The 22,816-nt window shown below is 40.2% G+C and overlaps 1 protein-coding gene across 5 annotated transcripts in view; it reads left to right on the top strand.

The window, feature by feature from the left end:
- dennd2b (DENN domain containing 2B) overlaps positions 1-22,816 on the top strand; it is a 63,001-nt gene that overhangs the window by 13,021 nt on the left and 27,164 nt on the right. For 4 of the 5 annotated variants that reach the window (XR_013816075.1, XR_013816076.1, XM_079810830.1 and 1 more), the window contains exons 2-3: positions 13,067-13,162; positions 19,657-20,910. Coding sequence is in view for 3 of the 5 variants with exons in the window: in XM_079810830.1 (XP_079666956.1) it covers positions 13,089-13,162; positions 19,657-20,910 (1,328 nt within the window). In the remaining 2 variants the exon portion in view is untranslated. Of the gene's footprint in view, positions 1-13,066; positions 13,163-19,034; positions 19,258-19,656; positions 20,911-22,816 lie in introns of those variants that run through there. The other variant, XM_079810831.1, reaches the window with a different exon arrangement.

Below are 22,816 nucleotides of genomic sequence, written 5' to 3' on the forward strand. Positions count from 1 at the left end.
AGATGTTCTGTCTTCTGTTGCTAAAATTGCTAACGGAGCTGTTTGGGACTGTGGAGCTGTTCAGTCGTGACGTCAATTTGTAGGTCAACCTAGAAGGCTAGTTCACCAGTTCCCTTGGTAATTTTGAATGCTGTTTTAAAATAGCCTTTATTGGTTTCAGTAAAATAAGCCATACTTAAAGAAACTTTCTCATTGGATTCTACATCATAAATTGCAATACTTTAAGTATGCATCACATTTGACAGGAACACTTGCCGTATACCTACCGTTAAACAGCCTTTCAAAGTATAATCCATTTGATAGTGTGTGTAAACACGGGTGCTTGACGTGCACTAGAAAGTTTGCCTTTGTCTATTGTCTCCGTTATTTCTTTCGAGAAGTTGTGACCACTTAGGGTGCTTTCACACTTGGTTCGATTGCCTGGACCGAACCCGAGTTCGATTGCTCCCCCCTCCCCCTGCCCCCGCTGGACTGTGTTCATATTATATTATTTGGATCCGAACCGGGGTGCGTTTGCGTCATCAAAGCAGCAGCTGTTTACCCGGTTGCTTAGTAACGACAGCGAGCGTGAAGGCGGCAAAATGCATTGCGTTGCTCACCTCACTTGTATATTTTTGTTTTTTAACCGTTGGTTTTGTTTCTAAAGCTTCAGTACGTAATGGCACTTGCGTCTATATGCCGCAAATGTACTGCAATGCTCTAAAGAATGCTGAAGACGAGCAGAAATGAGGTTTACAGCTCTCTGCTTGCAGTATGTCAGTCACGCTCGTCAGGAAAATGAGTGAAACACACACAAACACACATTTTTATCAAATCATACGTCATTAATAGCGGTTCACTTCCGCGATTTAGTACGATTGCGTTCACATCAGCAGCGAACTGTACCGGAGTTCACATGAACCGTACCCTTTTTAAGCGGACTCTGGTACGGTTCGCGGGTGCGCACCCGAGTTCGGAAGACCGTGTTGACATCATCCAAACGTAGCGAACTCTGACGTCAATCGAACCCGGGTGCGCACCAAAACTGCTAGTGTGAAAGCACCCTTAAAATGTCTTTGTACTCCTTTAAATTAGATTCACAAGTGCTGCATGACAATGGTTAAACTGATAATCACGATTATTTTGCTCAATTTTTAATCACGATTATTGTCATGTAAGGATTTTGTTTTTACATTTAATCAGAATTTTTGCACTTTCATGTAAGCACACATTAAAGGGGTAGGCAATTTTTGGAGAGGCTAGATTTTAAAGCATAAGATCCCACCCTCGCTTCAGAGCCAAAGCCACGCGTCCTTCAAATCGCATAAAGGCACACAGCAGGGAGAAAACAAAAGCGTTTCGAGAGACGGCGTTAAAGATGTTTCAAAGCACATAACATTTACAGTAATAATGAATATAAATAACTTAAAGAGTACTGACCTGTATCACCTGACTGCTGCAGATTTATTTCGGCGGTGATAGTGTTACCATTGAAATGCATAAAATTGGGTCACGAACCGCTCAAAATAACGTCAGTATACCATCTCTTCCAAATTACAGTAGTTATGGCATGAACGCAGCATAAGCTCATTGTTTTGGATCAGTAGGAACTTTAAAAGGTGGATGCTGTTTCGGTAGCGGTGCTCGGTGACTGACATCTCTCTAACTCTGCATAGCCTGAAACACACAGATTACATGTGATGTCTGTGGTTGCGCGGAGGTATGAAAATAGATACGTTGACACAGGCAGGTCGTCATCGTATCATTGCATTCAGGCCGATTGGACGTACATTTGATTTTATGGTCCTACGCCTCCTTCCACAGACGATTAATACATACATTTAGACCACTTAACTTAGTGATTGCTATCAGAATGTGAAGAGACTTTCAACCAGCATAACAAAACATTTTAAAAGCGTTGTGGCTGATCAGCAGGGAGCGTTATGGCAAATGTAGGGTGAATTAGGGTAATCTTGCACACCTTAGATCTGATCACAGGAAATTGGAGAAGTCGGAAGTGCAAAAAGTCCCAGAAGACGCTAATTCACCTGACAGGAAAAAAGAATTAAAACTCAGGACTTTTTTGGAAGCTTTTCATCTCATGTGCACAATTAGTTACACAGTCTTTACATTATGAAAAGAAAAAAGAAGCTTCTCAAAAGCTAGACCTGTGAAATTTCAAATATTAACTTATATTATATAAATTCTAAATTATGTTAATGTAAGTTTTTCCTATTAAAATGTTATTACTGTTTTTCAAATACTAGCCTATGTATTTGGGCATTCTAATCTGTTGGCATACTGTTTTTCGCATACTATTTAGTAGGGAAGTATTCAATTTCGGACACAGCTGTACTCTTGTCTGTGTGACCATAAATGACAGAGCATTTTAATTGGTTTCCAGCAAAAATTCAAGCAGGTGCCTCAAGCGCACACTTTGTAAACATTATTTCTGAATGTAATAATAAAATGTGTTTAATACGTGACTTATCTGTTTTTTTTTTCTCTCTTTAAAATACACACATTTATGTGTATGATATTTTTTTAACCATGCAGCAAACATTTTAAGATATCTTAAAAAATATATACTTTTTAAACTGTTTAACTGATCGTATTAATCAGTCAAAATTCTTACTGTCGGTTAACTTTTAACCAGTTAATTATGAGCGTCCCTAGTAGTCTTGCTTTTTTTAAACTGTTGTGATAGTGGTTGACCAGTACAGTAAACTATTGATGTTCTTACAGATTTAAGGCCTTCAGACTCTAAAATATTATGTTATTCTATTGAATCTTTTGAATCTATGTCAGACATGATAATCCAATAACTATGATTCCAAGGATTTTATTGTCATCCAAGTCTAAATAAACATAAAACATTTATTGTCTTTTACAATATAGTCAGTATGAATTCTTAAGGTTATGTGGTTTTCTGGCCGTTTCTCAGAGAAATGGGAGCAGCTCTTGCTCTTCCTGTTGTAGATCAATATCTGAGAGAAAGAGATGATTGTTTCTCACTGAAATGGTGCCACTGTGCAGATGAAAGAGTCACATGGTTACTGAGAATATTAAACGTGGAAACTGGAGTAATGAATCATAATGATGAATGTTTAATGATGCCAGGTTTTAGTGAGCAAGATTAAAAAAATATGACCGTTGTTTCCTGTGAAATCAATATGTTGAATGCATGTATGCCGGCATTATGAGTTCATGGCTTCGGTAATTACATTTAATGTTTTAGTGATACATTGTTGGAACAAACCCTGCTTCTTTGCAGTCATCCATGCAGAGCAGACTGACGTGGAACAGCATCTTCAATAAGCAGATTGTCAATCACACTCAGCAGGTCTTTTTTCCCTTTCAATATTTCTTGACATAAGCAGGTTATACTTCTCAGTCAATCTGCAAGTCATGACTCATTTTATGACGAAATTACTTTTACTTTTCTGAACTGAACAATCCTGAATCCAAAACCATTTAGTATCTTTTAGTTCAATTCTAATTTTAAGTACTGTATTTTGTATTGTGCTTTTTGGAGGAAGTTTGTAAATGAAGTCAAGCAGTCTCAATGATAGTGATGCTTCAATAGCGGACTATATTTCCATGTTCAGCATGCTTTATTTTTACAGCTGTTCACCTTTCAACAGCTCAGTTTATTCAGTCTGGTTGGAAAAAAAGAGGTTCCGGAAAAATTGTGCCTCCCAGGTCATAGAAAAGAAAATATTTTCATTTTCAGTTATGTTTGGTCATAATTTTATCTTTTGTTTGTTGCTAGAGTGATTTTTGTAAAAATAACAACAACATTTTGAAGTTTTCAACTGGAAATATTCTACACTAATCACTACATATAAGTCAAAAGTAACCTTAGAGCAAACAGAGAAAGTCAAATATAACTATTACTGAAATAATGACCTCCCATCAGGATTTTTTAAACAATTTTAACAATGATTAATTAATTTGTGCGAAGTTGAACGATGTTAAAATCATTGCCAATCTACACTACCATTCAAAAATTTGAGGTCAGGAAGATTTGTTTTAATAAAAAAAGTTATTAACAGTGAAAAACAGAGAAATATAAATCTTTCGTAACATTATAAATGCCTTTGCTGTCACTCTACTGTCCTTGCTGAATAAAAATATTTATTAAATTCTTACTGACCCCACATTTTTCAATGTCAGTGTATGTACGATATTATCATATGTTTACTGCCAGTTTATTGGTATTATAGCAGAAGACATCAAGATATTATCATTTATTCATTAAGGTTGAAAATACATTATGCATATGAGCGTTAGAGGGCCCTCCAGTTAGATTGAAAATGAAGATGCATGTTCTTTGCAGTCCTCCGAAACAGGAAATGGCTGACAGAAGGAATGCTGTCTCTCCTCTCATCTGTCTCTGTTGGGCTTTTAGTTCTGCTTCTGGTTGGCTGACTACAGCATACAACAACTTCCTGTAAACAAGCCCCCAGTGCACCCAGTTACACCCAGACCCCTCTGTATTTGAGTGCTTGTAATATTGACCTTCTTATAAACCATAAACAGCAGTACGAGTGAATGCATGCCAAGACGGGAGGTGTTCCTTCTCCATGTGGAAGATCATTTTTTCCCACTTCGGTCTCTGATGAGGCCCTCTAATTTGATGGGAGGAAGTGGCAAGTGGAAGTGGTGGAAGTAGCACATGGTGCTGTGGTTGTGAGGGGTGGCTAGTTAAGATGTCTCTTGGTGTGAAGACAGTTTGCAGTGGTTGTGTTGGCGTGAAGAGCTTGTGATTGTGGCGAGGATAACATCTGAGATCATAGTTATGTTCAAAAGAAAATTCTGGATTCAATAAAATTTAAAATTGGCAGTAAATGGAAATTCACATCTAAATCGATCTTATTGTGAATGATTCATCCATTGAAATGCATGATTTTGTTTCAGCCATTCATGTTTCTTTTTTCTGTTCTTTTTTTTCCAACCGTGTAATTCTTAAACAAAATGTTATAACTTGATCATCCGGGACAAACAACTATCAGTCTTCCGGTGCTGGACTTCTTCAATTATTTAGACTTTAAAGTCATGAATTGAGAAATCAACTTTTCATGCAGCCGTTGATATATAAAAGTTCACCGTTATTTAAGAATATCCTGTACGTTTCGGAGCTGAAAACTTCCTTGTTATTCAAAGAAAAGCATTTATTGACACCAGGCCCAGCAAACGCTCAATCTCAGAATGTGCCAGGCTGTGACGTCAGAGTGTGGTGAAACGCCGCCTCAACAGAAGAAGAAGTATGCCTGAATCTGTAGCCCCACCCACCGACTCGTGCAAGATATTTAACATAAATAACATGGGCCTACGTGGAGTTAAACGAATCGCGCTACCGAACAATAAACATGCCGAAGATAGCAAGATATTGCGCTGTGCCTGGTTGTGGAAGAACACAGTCACTGCATAAGCTAAATGTAAAACATTTTTTTTATATGTGATAGTATTGCATTGTTACAGATCGTTTGATATCTATTGATTATGTGTACGTGTCTAACTTAACATAACAGGCTGGAGAATCCTTTATTTGAGGTGTTGTTGGTTCATTGTGCTGCGGTTCGTGATCAGACTCGGACATATATGGGCCAGGGCTCGCAAAGCCCAACTTCCCTGGGCTATGTGTTTTCTAGACGGGCTACCAAAACGTATCACCAGCCTGCCAACGGGCTATCTTAAATAGTGAAATAACATTCCTTTCTTGATGTGTGTTTTTCACTCTCTTGACTTGATATTTGAAGGAAAAAACAATTACGCAAGTTTTGAAAATACTGATTTGTCTGACCCTGCAGTGAGGCTTGTGCGTGTTAGTGATGCACGGTTTGCGGTTATATCCACCGATCGGGCCGGCCAAGTAATAAAAAATAACATTACAATTAATTGCGGGTGGATGAGAGATAAATCATTGTGTTTGTTTGATAAAGACATTTTGCGAGCCCTGTGGGCGAATCATCATTCCGGTTGCCGTTTTCCCTCACACTTTCAAAACAATTCCTCATGTTTACTCACGGGGGAGACGGAGCTCATTATAATATGCAAAGCTTATCCAATCATAGCAGTGGGTGTTTACTTCCAAGTCTTCAGTGCAGCATGCCCATAAAACGTTCATGAGAGAGGCTCAAAACCAGGGTAGAAAATAGCCTATTACTTATTCATTATGATGTTTTTGAATGTAAAAACCACGCGAACGTCATAATTTGACCTCAGACAACAGTATAAAAAAAGCCAGTTCATGACCCCTAGACCTCACCTCTTTCTTGCAAAAGCTGCAAGCATTTAGATCTGCCTCCATCCAATCAACAACGATGGATAGAACCAAGTCACCGCCCTAAATGTATTTCTTTATTTATACATTTATTACAAAATGGAAGATAATATTTGTTGCTACGTCCGTTACATTGAAACTTAAAGTATTTGTTGATTACTAGGGCTGTCATGTTTCCTCGATTAAATTTGAGTGCTTGATAAAAAAAAACAAAAAAAAAACATCAAATGCAATTTACTCATGTCGATTAACCAGCAAAATACCGGACGTGGCGCATTCCACGGGTGAGAATCCATGAACCTCATTATTAGACCGTTTTGTAAGGCTGCACGATCTATTAAAACCATAGTATAGTGCTATTTTGAAATCAAAAACGCTGCTATTTAGTTCAATTAATATATGTGCTGCGGGTTTCAGATTGAAGCGTAAAACGTATTAGAGCGCTTTCTGTTGTCCGTTCACATTAAATTCTGCTACACACGAACTCAGTCTCTGCATATGCTGCTTGTTTGGGTTTCCAATAACATGCATTTGGGAAAGCTTATAATATCTGACGCATTTGTGTTTCATAGCGAAGTGTTGCAGGGTTACATTTACACGCGTGGAGCGTGTCTATGCAGCTCAATTAAGAAACTCCATTTCTGGATTCGAACATGCTGTAAAGTGTAACAACAACAATAACCAGGCTGTTGGCGGCTTCTGCAGGCATTACATAATGTACATTTTGTAATCATTGTTATCAGCAATAGATAACTTGTCCCTTGTTTACTTAAAGGGTTAGTTCACCCAAAAATGAAAATTCTGTCATTAATTACTTACCCTCATGTCGTTCAACACCCGTAAGACCTCCGTTCATCTTCAGAAAACAAATGAAGATATTTTAGTTGAAATCTGATGGCTCTGAAAGGCCTCCATTGGCACAATGCACTGTACACTCTCAAGACCCTTAAAGGTCCCATGGCATTAAATTTTCATTTTATGAGGTTTTTCAACATTAATATGAGTTCCCCTAGCCTGAATATTGTCCCCAAGTGGATAGAAATGTTGATCGGTGTAAAACCGAGTTCTGGCTGTCTTTCTCTGCCTTTGAGAAAATGACAGCCCAGACGAGCCAATCCTGAAGTCTCCTGGTTTGACGTCTGTAGTAAAATGATGTTTGTACGGGAAGAAGGAGGCGGGAACCGGCGAACAATAAACAAACTTTTAATTAAACAAACACAAACTAAAATGGCGGCGACAGCCCCTCACGGACGACTGTCGCCTACAAACAAATAAACACAAAATGAAAATAAAAAGCTGCAGCCCCTCACGGACGACTGCAGCGAACACAAAATAAAACATAACACAAAACGTCCAGGCCTGGTCCTCTCTCGTCCCTCACTGTCGTCGCTCCTCCTTTATACTCCCTCACTCCTCCGCAAGGGCCGAGATCGCTGCGGCTCGCAGCTGGCGCTCATCCTCTCTGATGAGCGCCGCCTCGTCCCGCCCTCACGGTCCCTCGGCCTCGCTGCTCGCCACATACCCCCAACGTCCTTCGCAGGCCGGGGGGCACTCCCGAGTCTGCGCTCTACTCCCCCCCCCCCCTCCCCGGGGCGATCACGGCGGCCGCGGGACCTGGGGGTAAGAACAGCGAGGTGAGAGAACGGAGCGGGGAGCATGAGGAGCGACAGAGACGAGAGAGTGGAGAGAGGAGAAAAAAAAAAAAAAAAAAAAAATTCTGGTCCGGTTCCCAGACACACTGCCGCTCGGTCCTCAGCCAGCCGAGAGGCTCTTCTTCGCGGTGCCATGCGGTGGCACTGGACGCTCGGTGGACGGCCCGAGACTCCTCCGCCCCCTGGCGGCCGGCGGTGGCTCCTCCTTCTGAGGGCGGCCGGAAGCGAGTCCCCATCCCGCGCTCCCTGCTCCTCCCCTATGCGGCGGACGACAGCAGGCTCCGGCTCCAGGCAAGCGCTGGGGACTCCTTCGCCCCCTCGCGGACGGCAGCCACCCCACCTCGACCCAGGGGCGCGGCAGCGAGCTCTCCGTCCCACCGATCTTCATCCGCTCCAGCACCACCGCTTCGGGCAGCCGCTCGCAGACTTCTCTCCTCCGCGCTGCCCGAACTCCGCGGCACCGCGATCCCCCTCAGCTGCGAGGGCTCTTCGACAGCGTGTCCCTCCTTCCTCCCGGGCTTCGGCACCACTGTAGTAAAACGTTGTTTGTACGGGAAGAAGGAGGCGGGAACCGGCGAACAATAAACAAACTTTTAATTAAACAAACACAAACTAAAATGGCGGCGACAGCCCCTCGCGGACGACTGTCGCCTACAAACAAATAAACACAAAATGAAAATAAAAAGCTGCAGCCCCTCACGGACGACTGCAGCGAACACAAAATAAAACATAACACAAAACGTCCAGGCCTGGTCCTCTCTCGTCCCTCACTGTCGTCGCTCCTCCTTTATACTCCCTCACTCCTCCGCAAGGGCCGAGATCGCTGCGGCTCGCAGCTGGCGCTCATCCTCTCTGATGAGCGCCGCCTCGTCCCGCCCTCACGGTCCCTCGGCCTCGCTGCTCGCCACAACGTCCAAGCAGGAACGGTTACCTCCCTTTCCTCCGCCCAGAGAATCTGGCACACCCATGCAAATGCTCGAGAGAATAGAGATCATTGCTTGTGAACGAGTGAACGCTGGCAGTTTCTCAGTGTTTGGATGTACAAATGAAAACAGAAGTCTTTTTTCAGTTCCTTCTGATCTGTGATCAGTGATTTCTGATGTGTAGCTAATTATTTATTATTCGTGCACACGCAGCGGCTTATCTCTCCCGACAGAACGGTGTTTTCTATCTTGTGAGTCAGTGTTTTTGTACGTCCTCATCGCGTCTATCGGTTCTAAAATGTGCATACAGTCATGAGTTTCTGCTCAACATCGGCAGAGTCAGATCTTTAGAGATAAACTTCACACAAGCCGAAGCTCGGGCTGCACTGGCCGTTGGCCTTCAACATCCCCGACCCCCAGTACTGCATCTGGCCCACAGCGGAGGCACCAAACGCGGCGTGAGATTAAGCAGAAGGGGGGTAAGCGTAAGCCAGCCTAGCCCCACAATAAACTGGATTACATTCGATTACTGCTGTTGTGTCTTTGTTTGCGCTGTGTACTCAACGTGCGTCACTGACGCTTTTATTTTATTTAAAAAATAATGCTATTATCAACACTTACTTTTAACTTGTTCATCTCGACAGCTGTAATGGTACTTTGCATGTGTTACAAAGTTGGTAATAATGATGAAGATGGACTCGGTGTGACTGGGACTCGTGTTTATTCAGAACTCTCAAATACAAACACAATAAACTCGCGCTGACTGACAGCGTTCTCATAACTCAGTAGTTACTATAAATAACTTTGTTAGCAATCGCTGAGCTCCATCTCTGGTATGTTAGTGATGTCCGGTTCGCGAACGATCTTTCTTTTGAACCAGTTCTTTTTAGTGAACCAAATCAGTTCACCAAATCAGACTGAATCGTTCTAAACGTTTCGCGTCTCCAGTCAGCGCTGATCCATAATTTACTAAAGTTACTAACTTTCTGACATGAGTGACAGCCCCTCCGACTAGAAATAGACTAATAACCTGAAGTATATGCTGTAACTACAACAGTTCAGACATGCTGAGAACTGATGTGAAGTGAACTCAGGTCCATCCGTCTCTCTGGCAGCAGCTCGTGCCTGCTCCTACCTCGTTAAACCACGCCCCCTCCGCTCATTTAAAATGCAAAGATATCAGCCAATCACAACAGTGGGCGTTTTTACTGAAGTCTCACAGCAGACACGCCTCTTGAAGCAGGGCATTCAGCCACAGGGCAAACAGCAGTATAGAAAAAATGCCTTTTATTTCTAAATTATGACATTTTATGATGTAAAAGTCATACTAACAATATAAGTACACCTCAGGAAACATTATAAAATAATAGAAAAATGCCATGCCATGGGACCTTTAAAAGGTACTAAAGACGTCGTTACAAAGTCCATCTCACTACAGTGGTTCTACAATAACTTTATGGAGTGACGAGAATAGTATCGAATTATACAGTGATGACGATTTCAAAACACGGCATCATGAAGCTTCGAAGCGTTATGAATCAGTGAGTCGAATCATGATTCGGATCGTGTGTCAAACCGCCAAACTGCTGAAATTTGGCGATCCAAACTGCTCGACTCACTGATTCATAACGCTTCGAAGCTTCATGATGCCGTGTTTTGAAATCGTCATCACTATATAAGTCGTTATTTAGGGTTTTTTTGCACACAAAAACTATTCTCGTCACTCCATAAAGTTATTGTAGAACCACTAGTGAGATGGACTTTGTAACGACGTCTTTAGTACCTTTTAAGGGACTTGAGAGTGTACAGTGCATTGTGCCAATGGAGGCCTTTCAGAGCCATCAGATTTCAACTAAAATATCTTCATTTGTGTTCCGAAGATGAACGGAGGTCTTACGGGTATCGAACGTTATGAGGGTAAGTAATTAATGACAGAATTTTCATTTTTGGGTGAACTAACCCTTTAAAAAAAGAGCAACAATCTATTCTAGGTTATGATTAGGCACTTACAATAGAAGTAATTTGAGGCCAATTTTTGGAGGATTGAAAAGCAGAGAATATAATTTTATATTAAATTCCCATCATTATATTAATTTTATAAAAACATTAATTCTGTTAAAAACGGTGAGCTGTAAAGCTGTTTTAGGTTGTAATGTTGTCATGGCAAGAAATAAATTAATGATTTCTTTTTTTGCACACTAAAATCATGGTAACACTGTTTATTTATTGCGACAAAAGTGATCCGAAGTTTAGTGCCTCACTGTAACCCAGATTTGTGCTTTTTTTGAAGAAGAGGACATTTATTGCAACATTATGCCATACGTTCTTTCGATGAGCTTAATTTGTATTTAGTCTAGAATATTCCTTTAATAGTTTTTGGGATATAGAGTCAAGTGAAGAGGATCTGTTCATCCAAAATCATTTAAGGGACTTGCTGTGCAAAGCATGGCCTTTTAAATCTGATTTACTGCTCATCAAAGATGTTCAAGTCTTGTTATGGCTTCAACTGACAAAATGAAAAACCAGCCCCCTTCCCTCTCTCAACAACCAACCTGAGTCCTTGTGTGCTCAAAGCTCCCAAAACCACAACTCCCTGACCCAGCTTGTAAAACTAATATCTGTCATTAAACAGAGTTTTTTTTAGTCCTAAGGTGCAAATGTTCATGGGAAAAAGCAATCACTATTTAATGAGCCAAGAGACTAGCTCAGCTTTGTTAATCTTGGCTACTCTATTCTAACAGACGTTAATACAAACACACTCCAAACATTGCTTCATAGACTGAAGGCATTTGGCATGGCTCTCTGATTCCACAAACAGATTTTTTAGAACCTCTCTTATACTAACAGGCCATGTAAACCTGCTCTGTAATTACCTTTGGGTCTTAGTGCTGCTGTTCTCTAGACTGCATATTCAGGTGTTGTAGAAATCAGTTCACAATTTAATGTTGCTATTATTAGTGGTGCTTGGAAAGAGTCACTCTTATTATTGCTCAAACCTGGGGGGTCGGAAAGAAACCCCTTAAAAAACCTAAAACCAATATTTGCCTTTACATTTCTAGGGGATCTAGTTTAGGATTTTCACCTGACAGTTAAAGGAGTAGTTAACTTTAAAATAAAAAATTACCCCATGATTTACTCACCCTCAAGCCATCCTAGGTGTAAATTACTTTCTTCTTTCTGCTGAACACAATCGGAGTTATATTAATAAATATCCTGACGCTTCCAAGCTTTATAATGGCAGTGACGGGGTCCATTGAGTTTGAAGCTCAAAAAAGATGCATCCATCCCTTATAAAAGTACTCCACACGACTCTGGGGGGGTTAATAAAGGCCTTCTGAAGTGAATCGATGGGTTTGTTTAGGAAAAATATCCGAATTTAAAACGGTAAAAAATTTAAATATCTAGCTGCCGCCAAACCGCCTTCCGCATTCAACTTATGCAGAAGTGTAACAGTTCAAAACGCTTACGCCACATCCAACGTCATACGTCGCACCAGGTACACTTATTCCGTAAGTTGAATAAGAAAGGTGTTCTGGCGGAAGCTAGATATTTTACTTTATAAAGTTTTAAACATAGATATTTTTCTTACAAAACCCCAAAACCCTTTATTATAGCAATGCCGTCAACCACCCTAAGATCATGACAGCAACTTTTTAATGGCTAAATGCTGACTTTTTTTTTAATGAGTATAGACATCTGTTTTTAAGCTGGAATGTATTTCTTTCTCTGAATGGTACGTGGTAGGATATATACCTCAGTATCTTAAACTGGATTTATTACCTGCATCTAGAAACACAAACCAACATGCTGGGGCTTTCTGGGTTTTTTTGTGAGGGTCAGAGATTAGTTTACTTGACAGGGATAATATTGCTCTTCTTTTGTAGAGATCAAGGTCCATATTTGTTGTGTTTTGACTCATATTTGCCAGACAGGGTTAATCCATGGGTTAGTCTTGTGGGCCAAGTATTTCAAATTTTGTGTGCCATGTCACTAGAAAGAAAAATGTCCCACTATGCATAGCCAGTTCTCTCTCTACATTGTTTATTGAGTATGTTTGAAAATTGAAATAGTATTTGTCATCTGCATTTAATGCGTCTTGTTCATAGAGAGATTGTCTGGTTAATTGTTGCAGTACAGTAGTGTTCAGTGTTTGTATAATCATAGTACATTTACTTTAAAGGTCATGATAGAACTTTCTTACCAAAGTAAGTTTTGTTTTTAATCAGGTGAGGGGGCCGTCAGAGGGAGATGACTGCCAACAAGAGCTCCAAAACTGCACCGAGAGCAGGAGCGGCTAAAGATCCACAGGAAAACTCAGACAGGTGAGAGTCATGATGATGAGTCAGCAGTCTTTGTCCATTGTTTGTGCTTATTCAGTTATTTACAGAAAGCTATTGTGGTAAAACAGCAACACAATATGAAGTTACCACTATTGCAAGTTGTGATGTACCTCCTGAAGGCCCGTTCACACCTTGGATGAAAACGAATACTAGTTTAACAGCAATAATGATAACGACATAGAGGAACAATATTGTTGGAATCACTTTCAGAATGATTTTTTCCAGCTGATGAACAGTAAAAACATTGACAGCCAATCAGAATCTACCTGAATTAAAAGAGCTGAACACTAATCTATCTAGATATCTTTATATATCTCTTTCTTGGTGTGAACAGGGCTTAATACTAGTTTAATTTAGAACATTTTTTAGAACATTAGAACAATTTTTAGCTCTGTTCTGAGGTAAATCGTGTTTTAATTAATGTTTAGAGGATTTTCAATGTATCAGAAACAAATTTGGACCATTATTTTTGTTGCAATTCACATTTACTCTGTATAAAGATTTTATTTTGTCTATTCATAGTTAGATGTGCTAGATTTGACAGCTCTTCATCTAAATTTTCATAGACAACGATTGCTTATGATAACCAAAACGTTTATCCATAATTGAGGAGTTGCTGAAATAGACACATGTGTCCATCGATGCTTCATAGGCCAAACTGTTGTATACAAAGCTAAAGTAAACATCCTGGTTATGAGTAAAAGCCAGGAAGTTGATTAGAAAAGAGGCTTTGTTCTATTTGTGGCCTTTGCTTAACTATGGAGCTTTGCAGTTGCTATCAGAACAAGTGAAGAACGAACAGTCTTTGAAGAGTGAGAGGAGTAACTTACATAATTACCTCTGAACACTCTCTGATGTCAGAGATATTTACCAAAGAAAATTGTGATTTATGCGAATAAGTGTGGGGGGAAAATGATGGCATAGTTTCTGCTAGCCTCTCTTCCCGAGACATGGATATTACGGCTTCAGAATGCTGAAGAAGCAGATTTATGTCAGATGAGGGTGGCGGTAGGTAGGCCTTGCACTGAGAATATGCCCTTTTTATAGCAAAGATAATAGCTGAAAAAATAACTCAATCACAGATGAAATATCCACATTTTTGTGGGGGAGAACCCACTGGATCTGGCTTGACATATTTCTTTTGATGTGTGTTCCTGGAACCTCAAAGTTTCACCATCCTGGCACAGCTTTCCAACAGGAAATGGCCTGTGGTTGACATTGCCCTCAAGACCCAGGATGAGCCAAACCAGCTCTGGCATCCCACTCGGCCCATGTGTGGCCAGACCAGCTGGCTTCCCCAGAACTGGCCTTGTTTTTACTGGCCCTGTCCGGCCTCTCGGAGAACCTCGTCAGACCACAGACACAAACTCATGGCGAACTCAATGAAAGCATTCTCAAACTGATGCTTTCCTTTGAGCAAAGTATTTTAATGAGCCTAATACTGCAGATATAGAAACAATCATTTATGCTTTGTTGGAGACTTCATCCAGGCAGTTGCGTAGTTATTTTTAGATATGCAGGGTTATTCTATAGAAAACATCTGAACAAAGATTATAGAAGTTTAATTGTGCAATAAATCCCAGCCTTGATGCAAAGATTGTCCTCCTAAACAATATCCTCCATCTCCTTTTGACAGATTTTGGCATCTGTCCAACCCTCCCCTTTGATTATACAGGATTAGACTGTTTGTCTCAAGCCGGGGATCCATTGTAAAGGCTGAACCTAAAGAATCTGTGTTAACACACATTACATATTAGTCAGACTCAAATGTAATGTTTTCCTGTCACCATTTCATGCAAAGAGGTCTACAGCTTTATCTTCAGAGGACGTACTATACCCGTTTCTTTAACCCTTTAAGCCCTGACGGCATTTTAAGAGTTTTTCTGAGTGTCATACACAAAAGTAAAGACTCATAACTCCAAAACTATATCAAAAGGTGGGTATCATTTGATAGAAACCTTTTAAATGTTTTAGATTTTTTTTTTTTAATTTGGACATTCTCCAACTGCTGATAAAAGAGTCAGTGTGGTCCAAAGGAAATTTTTACTTGACATGCTATAACTTTAGGAAGGAAATAAGGTAGGGGGACAATTCTTTTTGGTGAAGTTCCGCTACATGTGATCTGCATCTGGATAACATGTTGTGGTGATAGCATGGTAATCAAAAGTTACAGCATTTGGAACCAATGTAGCCTGTTTAGCTGAGTGTCCAAAAACCTCTCCAAACAAGTGGGCATTTTATTATTATAACTCCAGGAGGAATTTCTTTAGATCTAAGTGACAGATTTTGGTGAATTTGGGCTCTTTTTAATCGCAAGAATCTGCTGTAAATCTGCTGTGAATCTGCTGTAAATGTTGGGGTTGGGGGAGGTGTGGAGTTGATTAACACACTACTTAGGAGTTAATCAAATTGGCAAAGTTCAGACTCTAAGCTTTTAAATGCCACCTGACACCTATCAAATGACACTTGATCAGCACAAATATTTTGATAAAAATATGATTGTTCATTTCTTTGTGGCTAGGCAGTACACTCCGGTTTAGAGGGACGAATCAGCACTCGTTAAGAGTTGATCAAAATGGTTAGATGCATTAAAAAGCTAAGCTTTAAAGTGATACCTATTTTGTGTTATTCCATTCAGTGGTTGCTTAGGTACACTTCTGGTTTAAAGGGTTAATTCCTTTCTGAATCTTCTTTTGTGTACATCATTTTGATGATTCAAGTTTTAGTTAAGAAATACACGTTTATTATGTAAGAAATCTGCCAATGATTTTGCCAAGATTTAACACGGCTGAAGATACCATAATATCATTGAAAACAGCTATGATGCTTAATATTTTCTTTAAAGCCATGATAATTAAATAGTAAATTTAAAACTGTGTTTGATATGTAAAATTAGTTTAGTTTAATTTTATTGATTTATATAGCCCATTTAATAACGTCTAAAAGTCGTATAAACTGTATAAGTACAAATAACCAGTGTTGGGGAAAGTTACTTTGAAAAGTAATGCATTACAATAATGCGTTACTCCCTTAAAAAGTAACTAATTGAGTTCCTTAGTTACTTTTTAAGAAAAGTAATGCGTTGCGTTACTTTTGTTACTTTTGTGTTACTCACCTGGGCTGGGCTTATTTTTGTTTATAACAAAACATTTATATTTTTGTGCAATGGTAAAGACCTCTTCATGTCAAAATTGAAATAATAAGCCCCAGGCTGAGGTAAAAATGCAAATTCACGCATGAACAGTAGAGGGCGCAGCTCTGCTGTGCTGCCATTCTGGATAATGGTAGAATAGGATGCAGGAGAAAAAAGTTTTACCAATAAAAACAAAAAATCTAGTAATTTTCATCATCAAAGGTCAGCAGCAAGACATTGGTAAATTAAATATAAAAGGTAGATTATGCATAAAAATAGTTGTTTTATTTAACATTTAATTATTAGAGGTTTGCAATGTACTCTGATTTTGCATTTGACTGATTTTACAGAATCTGAGTAGAGAATCTTTATTGTGCAAGTGAGATAAATAAATGCTCACATCTAGTCTGGAAATTGAGCGTCAGCGTCAGTTCTGGCAGATCAAGTAGTCAAGACGCTGCTAACGTGATTGACAACACCACGGTCTCATCGCTGCTAATGGCTATGCTAAAAACAGGGCGCCTATTTAAAGCAGATTCAGTTCGCTCTTACTACTTGCTGCCTGCTGCTTTGCAACCCACCACCTCCCCACCTCCTCCTGTTGTGTATAACGTGGCATTTGTTTATGGCATTGTTGCTGCTCTGTTCATAGGGGGTATAGTTAAGCTCTCGCAGTCCTAAACTGTGTGAGCGTTCCCTAATGCTGCTGCTGTCCTCTGACTCTCTGCTATTTCATGGTGCTCATGAAAGGTCAGAGGACTCCCTGAACAGAGCCATACCGCCAAAACAAAATTTAATTCAGAATTCATCAACTGATTGCAATTCAATAAAAATTTCTAAATAATTTGTATTGTCATGTGTGTTCTTGACTTAATGGATCTGACAAAACTACAATAACCATCATGTTTACACACAACGCCTCTGCACTTATTTTTCTCAACATGGGGGCAGGAGAGCTGTCAGTCAAATTAATGTGAAAAAGTAACTCAGATATTTTGTTGTAAATTTGAAAAGTAATGCGTTACTTTACTAGTTACTTGGAAAAAGAAATATTATTACGTAACTCAAGTTACTTGTAATGCGTTACCCCCAACACCGCAAATAACAGAATAAAACAAAACACAAAAATTTACCCAAAAATAAAATTCACGCATTGAAGAGTAGTATACAGCAAATTACTCTAACTCATTAGCCGTTTTAAAGGGGTGATGAATTGAGAAATCAACTTTCCTTTGAGCCTTTGATATATAAAAGTTCATTGTGATATAAGAATATCCTGTAAGTTTCAGAGCTGAAAACTTCCTTGTTAGACAAAGAAAAGCTTTTATTGACACCAGGCCCAGAAAATGCTCGATCTCAGAATGTCGACCCTTGACATCATCGAATGCTGAAGCACCGCCTCCGGCCTGCCCACCGACTTGTGGAGTTAAACGGGTTGCGCTACTGAGCAATAAACATGCCGGTTACAGCTCACGTACGTAAGACATTGCGCGCTTAATTTCACGCGGAGTCGATTGTAAACAAGATACAGGTCAAGACTGGATTTGCAGACATATTGAGATTAAAACACAATGCTCTGGCTTCTATATTGGATCTGACAGGAATGGTGCAACACATTTGTGTGAGTAAAACATGTTTTTTTATATGTGATAGTATTGCATTGTTACAGATTGTGTTGATTATGTGTACATGTCTAACTGAACATACCTTAGCACGCTGTCAGGCTGGAGAATCCTTTATTTGAGGTGTTATCGGTTCATTCGTGATCACACTCTGACTTGTAACGTTATGGGCCAGGGCTCGCAAAGCCCAACGTCCCGGGGCTATGTGTTTTTCAGACGGGCTACCAAAACGTAAGTCTTAAATAGTGAAATAACATTACTTTCTTGCGCGCGCATGTGTGTGTGTATGGTTTGCGGTTATATTCACTGTTCGGGCCGGCCAAGTAATAAAAAAATAATATTCCAATCAATCGTGGGTGGATGAGAGATGAATCATTGTGTTTGTTTGATAAAGACATTTTGCGAGTCCTGTGAGCGTTTCCCCAGACGCTTTCAAAACAATTCCCACATGTGCTGAAGCTCATTAAATATGCAAATCGTATCCAATCCTAGCCGTGGGCGTTTACTTCCAAGTCTTCAGTGTGGCACGCCCATAGAAACCGAATGTTTCTTCAGAGAGCCTCAAAACCAGGGCAGAAAATAGCCTATTACTTATTCATAATGATGTTGTTGAATGTAAAATCCATGAATGTAAAATCCTCTGACAACAGTATAAAAAAATGTAAAAAGCCAGTTCATGACCCCTTTAAAAAGATACATCTTGAGCAATGAGAAATTTTAAAACCTGAAAATGTATTTTGATTTGTGAAGTTGTGATGTGATGCGTCTGCATTTAATATTTGGTGGTGATGCTTTTTTTGTGGTATAATGTTTTTTGTGATGCAATATTTGGTGGTAATATTTTGTGAATATGGGGGCTGACTGTACACTCATTTTCATGCAACACCTGCAAGGCTGCAGGTGGCATGGTTTTTCTCTTCCCTTTTTCTTGGGAAGGGCATTTTGGTGATGTTTTTGGTTGATCTGTCCCAACCTGCACCCTGGATCATACTCTTGGCTTTCTCCCAGCTTCCACTTGTTATTCTAACCACCGCTGTGACATCAGATCTGCCTGCCTCAATTTCACTGAGGTGTGGGCCAAGTCGAATTCTAGTTCCTGGAAGCTCATGAGCGTCATTAGATTTTAAGGGTGGATGAGAAAGTGTTTGTGTCTGAGGAGACTGAAATGAGGTCAGCAGTGTCTTTAATGTCATTGCTCAGCAGTGAGCAGCGTCTGTTTGCTGAGTGAACAATGGGCCTGAGAAAAGATGAGGAGGCTGAGGTTGACATGTAGTTGCTACAGAGGACATACGGCTAAGAAAAAATGCTGAGGGTTAGTGAGGGTGAGTTCATTTATATCCTTCAAGTTTAATAGTTTCAATGCTTTTTGTTTGGGAGGTCCATAAAAATGTTCTTCAAAATTATTGTGTGGAATGATTTGTTTTTCTGTTTATGTTGGCTTGATGTGAAGGATTCTATACCGCCAAATTTATGTCAGATTGTTGTTGTTCTTTCCCATATTAGACAACTAACATTTCCTTTTATCTGATATCGTTTTTGATGTTCTCCTTTTGCATTACTTTTGTATTTTGTTACTTGTTCTGTTTGAAACACATTTTGTAGTAACTAGTATTTTTTTGTGCCCTTATTCATAGTAACTGTTTGTGAGGATATAACACTCTTCTGTGCCAAGCATACTTTACTGGAGGGTTTCTTACACTTTCTGTTCACTTTTGTTTCAGGTGTCAATCTGTGTCCCCACCTCCAATTCTTACTACTGGAAAAGAGCCAGGTTCCTCTCATCTCACTGGCAGTGAGGACGCCAGTAAGCCAGGAAGGTACACTAAAGCTGACGCTAAACTCTGGACCCAAAAGAACTGGAGCTGTAAGACTGCCAGCTTGAGAAGTGGTGCCTCTCTCTCCACTGACTGTGAATGTCAAAGCAGGCTCACCAAATCTAGGAGCATTAGCTGTTTGGACAAGAGGCTCACCATCCATAAGCCACCAAGCAGTGATAACCAGGATCAGAAGGAGACCCAGCCGCACCAGACCCCCCCTGTGGGGGATGGATTGAATACTGGACCCCTCAGCTGGAGTACTCTTTCAGTAGGACCTACCACCAAGCTTGGGCACAAGCGCACACTCTCACTTAGTTATACGGGGACCTGCGCCTCAACCGTCGCCATACGCAAAAAGATCTCGGAATGGGAGGGTCGGAAGGCGGCTCTGCCTAGGATGAGCCTTTGCCTGGAGAAGAGGCCTGGAGGTGGGAGCGAGGATTGTCCAAGTCTGCTGTCCTCACCCTGCAGCGAGAAGACCTTTGACTTCAAGGGTGTGAGGAGGATGAGCACAGCATTTTCCGAGTGCTCCTACCCTGAGACTGAGGAAGATGAGCATGTATCGGATCGAGAAGCTCCTATAAGGTTCCAGAAAAGGTCTTCAAAGACAGAGTCCTCAGGAATTTTCCTCCGCACGCTGTCGGCACGCAAGGAGACCTCAGCCGTGCTCAGCCGTATTCAAAAAATTGAACAGGCATTAAAGGAAAGTCCCTCTTCATCCCCACCACAGTATCTTAGCAATTGCTACGGACTTGACAAGTCCAGACATAAGTCTTTCACTATAAGTGGGACCGAGGACTTGGACAGCACTTGTGGCAGCAAGCGGAGCAGCATCTGCTCTCTGGCCACCGAACCCGAAGCTTCTCCAGGCTCTGACAGACTCTCTAAGATCAAGCAAAGGTTCAGCATTAGCTCTACCAGGTCAGAAAGCCCAGAACTCCCTACTGCACAGGACTCTTCAGGAATTACAGTGAACCCTTTGCCCAAACCCAAACGTACATTTGAGTATGATGCCAACCGGAACCACAAAGGTTTGTTGCCTGGTAATGGACTACCTCCCACCTCTGAATCTCCGCCTCCACTTCCTTCCACCCCAGCACCTGCTATAATGAGAAATTCCAAGACAGATGAAAGCTTGCCTAAGAAGACTCAAGATAGGTGAGAAAGATTCTCTTCCACATTGTATGAATGGCATGCCTGTCAGTATAGTAGTATGTTGTTTGCCAGATTAATTTATCCAATAAATCATGTAACAGATGCATAACGTAAGTTGGAGATAAGTGTTTTGCTTACTCAATGGTGATGGCTCATGGCTTGCTCCTCGTAAGGATCTAACTGACAACCATCTGGTTGCTAGCTGTGATGCTTAAAATGTTCCAATATTTCAATTGATATTTTACGTACAATGCAAGCATATAGTCACCATAGTCTATCAAGCTTCAAAAGAAGCCAAAGACAAAAATAGCGTAGTTAAAGTGGTGTGCTATATTCCATATGACTTGTGTGCTGTATTCCAAGTCGTCAACCATATATTTCGGTTTGTTGTATGTTGTTTTTCCATGAAAACCACAGCTGTCACATCTCATTTGCATTTGTGCATTTTCAGGGATGCTGCCTGAAGATGTATTTTACATTTGCATTCATTAATTTAGCAAATAACTTATTCAAAAGTATTGCACCATTTTTGACATCAGAACGGCATTGACTATTGTGCAGTATGAATGTGAATGAAATATTAGAGCTATGGTGCAGGGGAAGATTTTCAGTCAATATCGACTAAAGTAATTACAGATTTGGAAAGATTTGAAAGTGTCGGGCCCACTAATATCTAGATTTAAACTTCCAATAAGTCCAAACTAAAGACTAAACAGACAGATTTGTGATGGACAAAGAAAAAAACATGTCAGAAAAGCACTGAATTTGTGTACTTCCACTTAGTTGGTTCCCCCACGAACAAGAGATCATTTATTTTTCTTGGATAATGAAGTGTATAAAACTTGTCCCAAGAATGTTGAAAAGGATAAGGACCACAGGCCAAGCATTTGTTTTGTTGATATAGCTCTGGACTTTGAATTATTGGCTTTTGTTTCTGACTTCATAGTCTCTCACAGTAAATTGGCCTCTACAGTTTCACAGATTCTTATGTTACAAATCAAGTAAGCAAAATTAAATTTCCTGTCAGGCATTTGATGGCAAGCAGAGATCAACATGGAAATGCTAGTAGTTTTCTCAGGGTTTCATAATTTTACCATATTAGGTGAATTTGTTGCTATGTTAAATGTTACACAATTGTTCTGTGTATGGCTTATATTTTTCTATCTTCACATTGAGATTCAAAGTGATACTACTGAAATGGGCAATGCGTAATGTTTAATTCTCCAAATTTAGTTCAGAAGTCCAAAAATAGCATGAGCAATAACCTCAACAGTTCCATAAAACACTTTTGAGTTCATTTTTAGATACCCACCAGTGAAATATAGAAAATTTAATGTTTTTGGAGGTTCAAAGACCTCAGAGACGTTGCTTCATCTCTTCTTGTTAAGTTGATATAACACTGCTTCGTGGTGCAGCTTTTTTGAGGGCTCTCATGTTGTTTATAGCTCATATTCTTCATGGCCTTGTGAATGATCTTTGGCACTTGGACTGTTTAGCCCAGTTACTGGGTATGGAGAGCTGCCAGGTTCTCGTGATGGAGAACCTCATGTGCTGGAGCATTTCTACTGCTCGGCACTGGAGCCCATGTTTGACATTCCTGTGGCTGGTCCAGAGTCGAACGTTTAGAGACTATAGGCAAGCAATTAGATTGTGTCATGTCAAAGTACTAATTTGGGGTTCCAACTTTTGGTTAGCTTTCCAACCATGTTATTGTGTGTATATTTTCATGCAAATGTTTTTCGGCCCCTTTTACATAAGCAATAAATTACCATCCGAGCAGAGGTGAGAACTATATAGTTATGTTTATTTAAGCACGTTGTTAAATCCTCTCTTGTTGCTTATCATTTTAATGGGTGTCTTCCAGAAGAACTGTTGAGCAATTGGACACATTTAAGATCCTCATAAGTGA

Source organism: Gobio gobio (genome assembly GCF_949357685.1).
Source record: "Gobio gobio genome assembly, chromosome: 2".
NCBI classification, from domain to species: Eukaryota; Metazoa; Chordata; class Actinopteri; order Cypriniformes; family Gobionidae; genus Gobio; species Gobio gobio.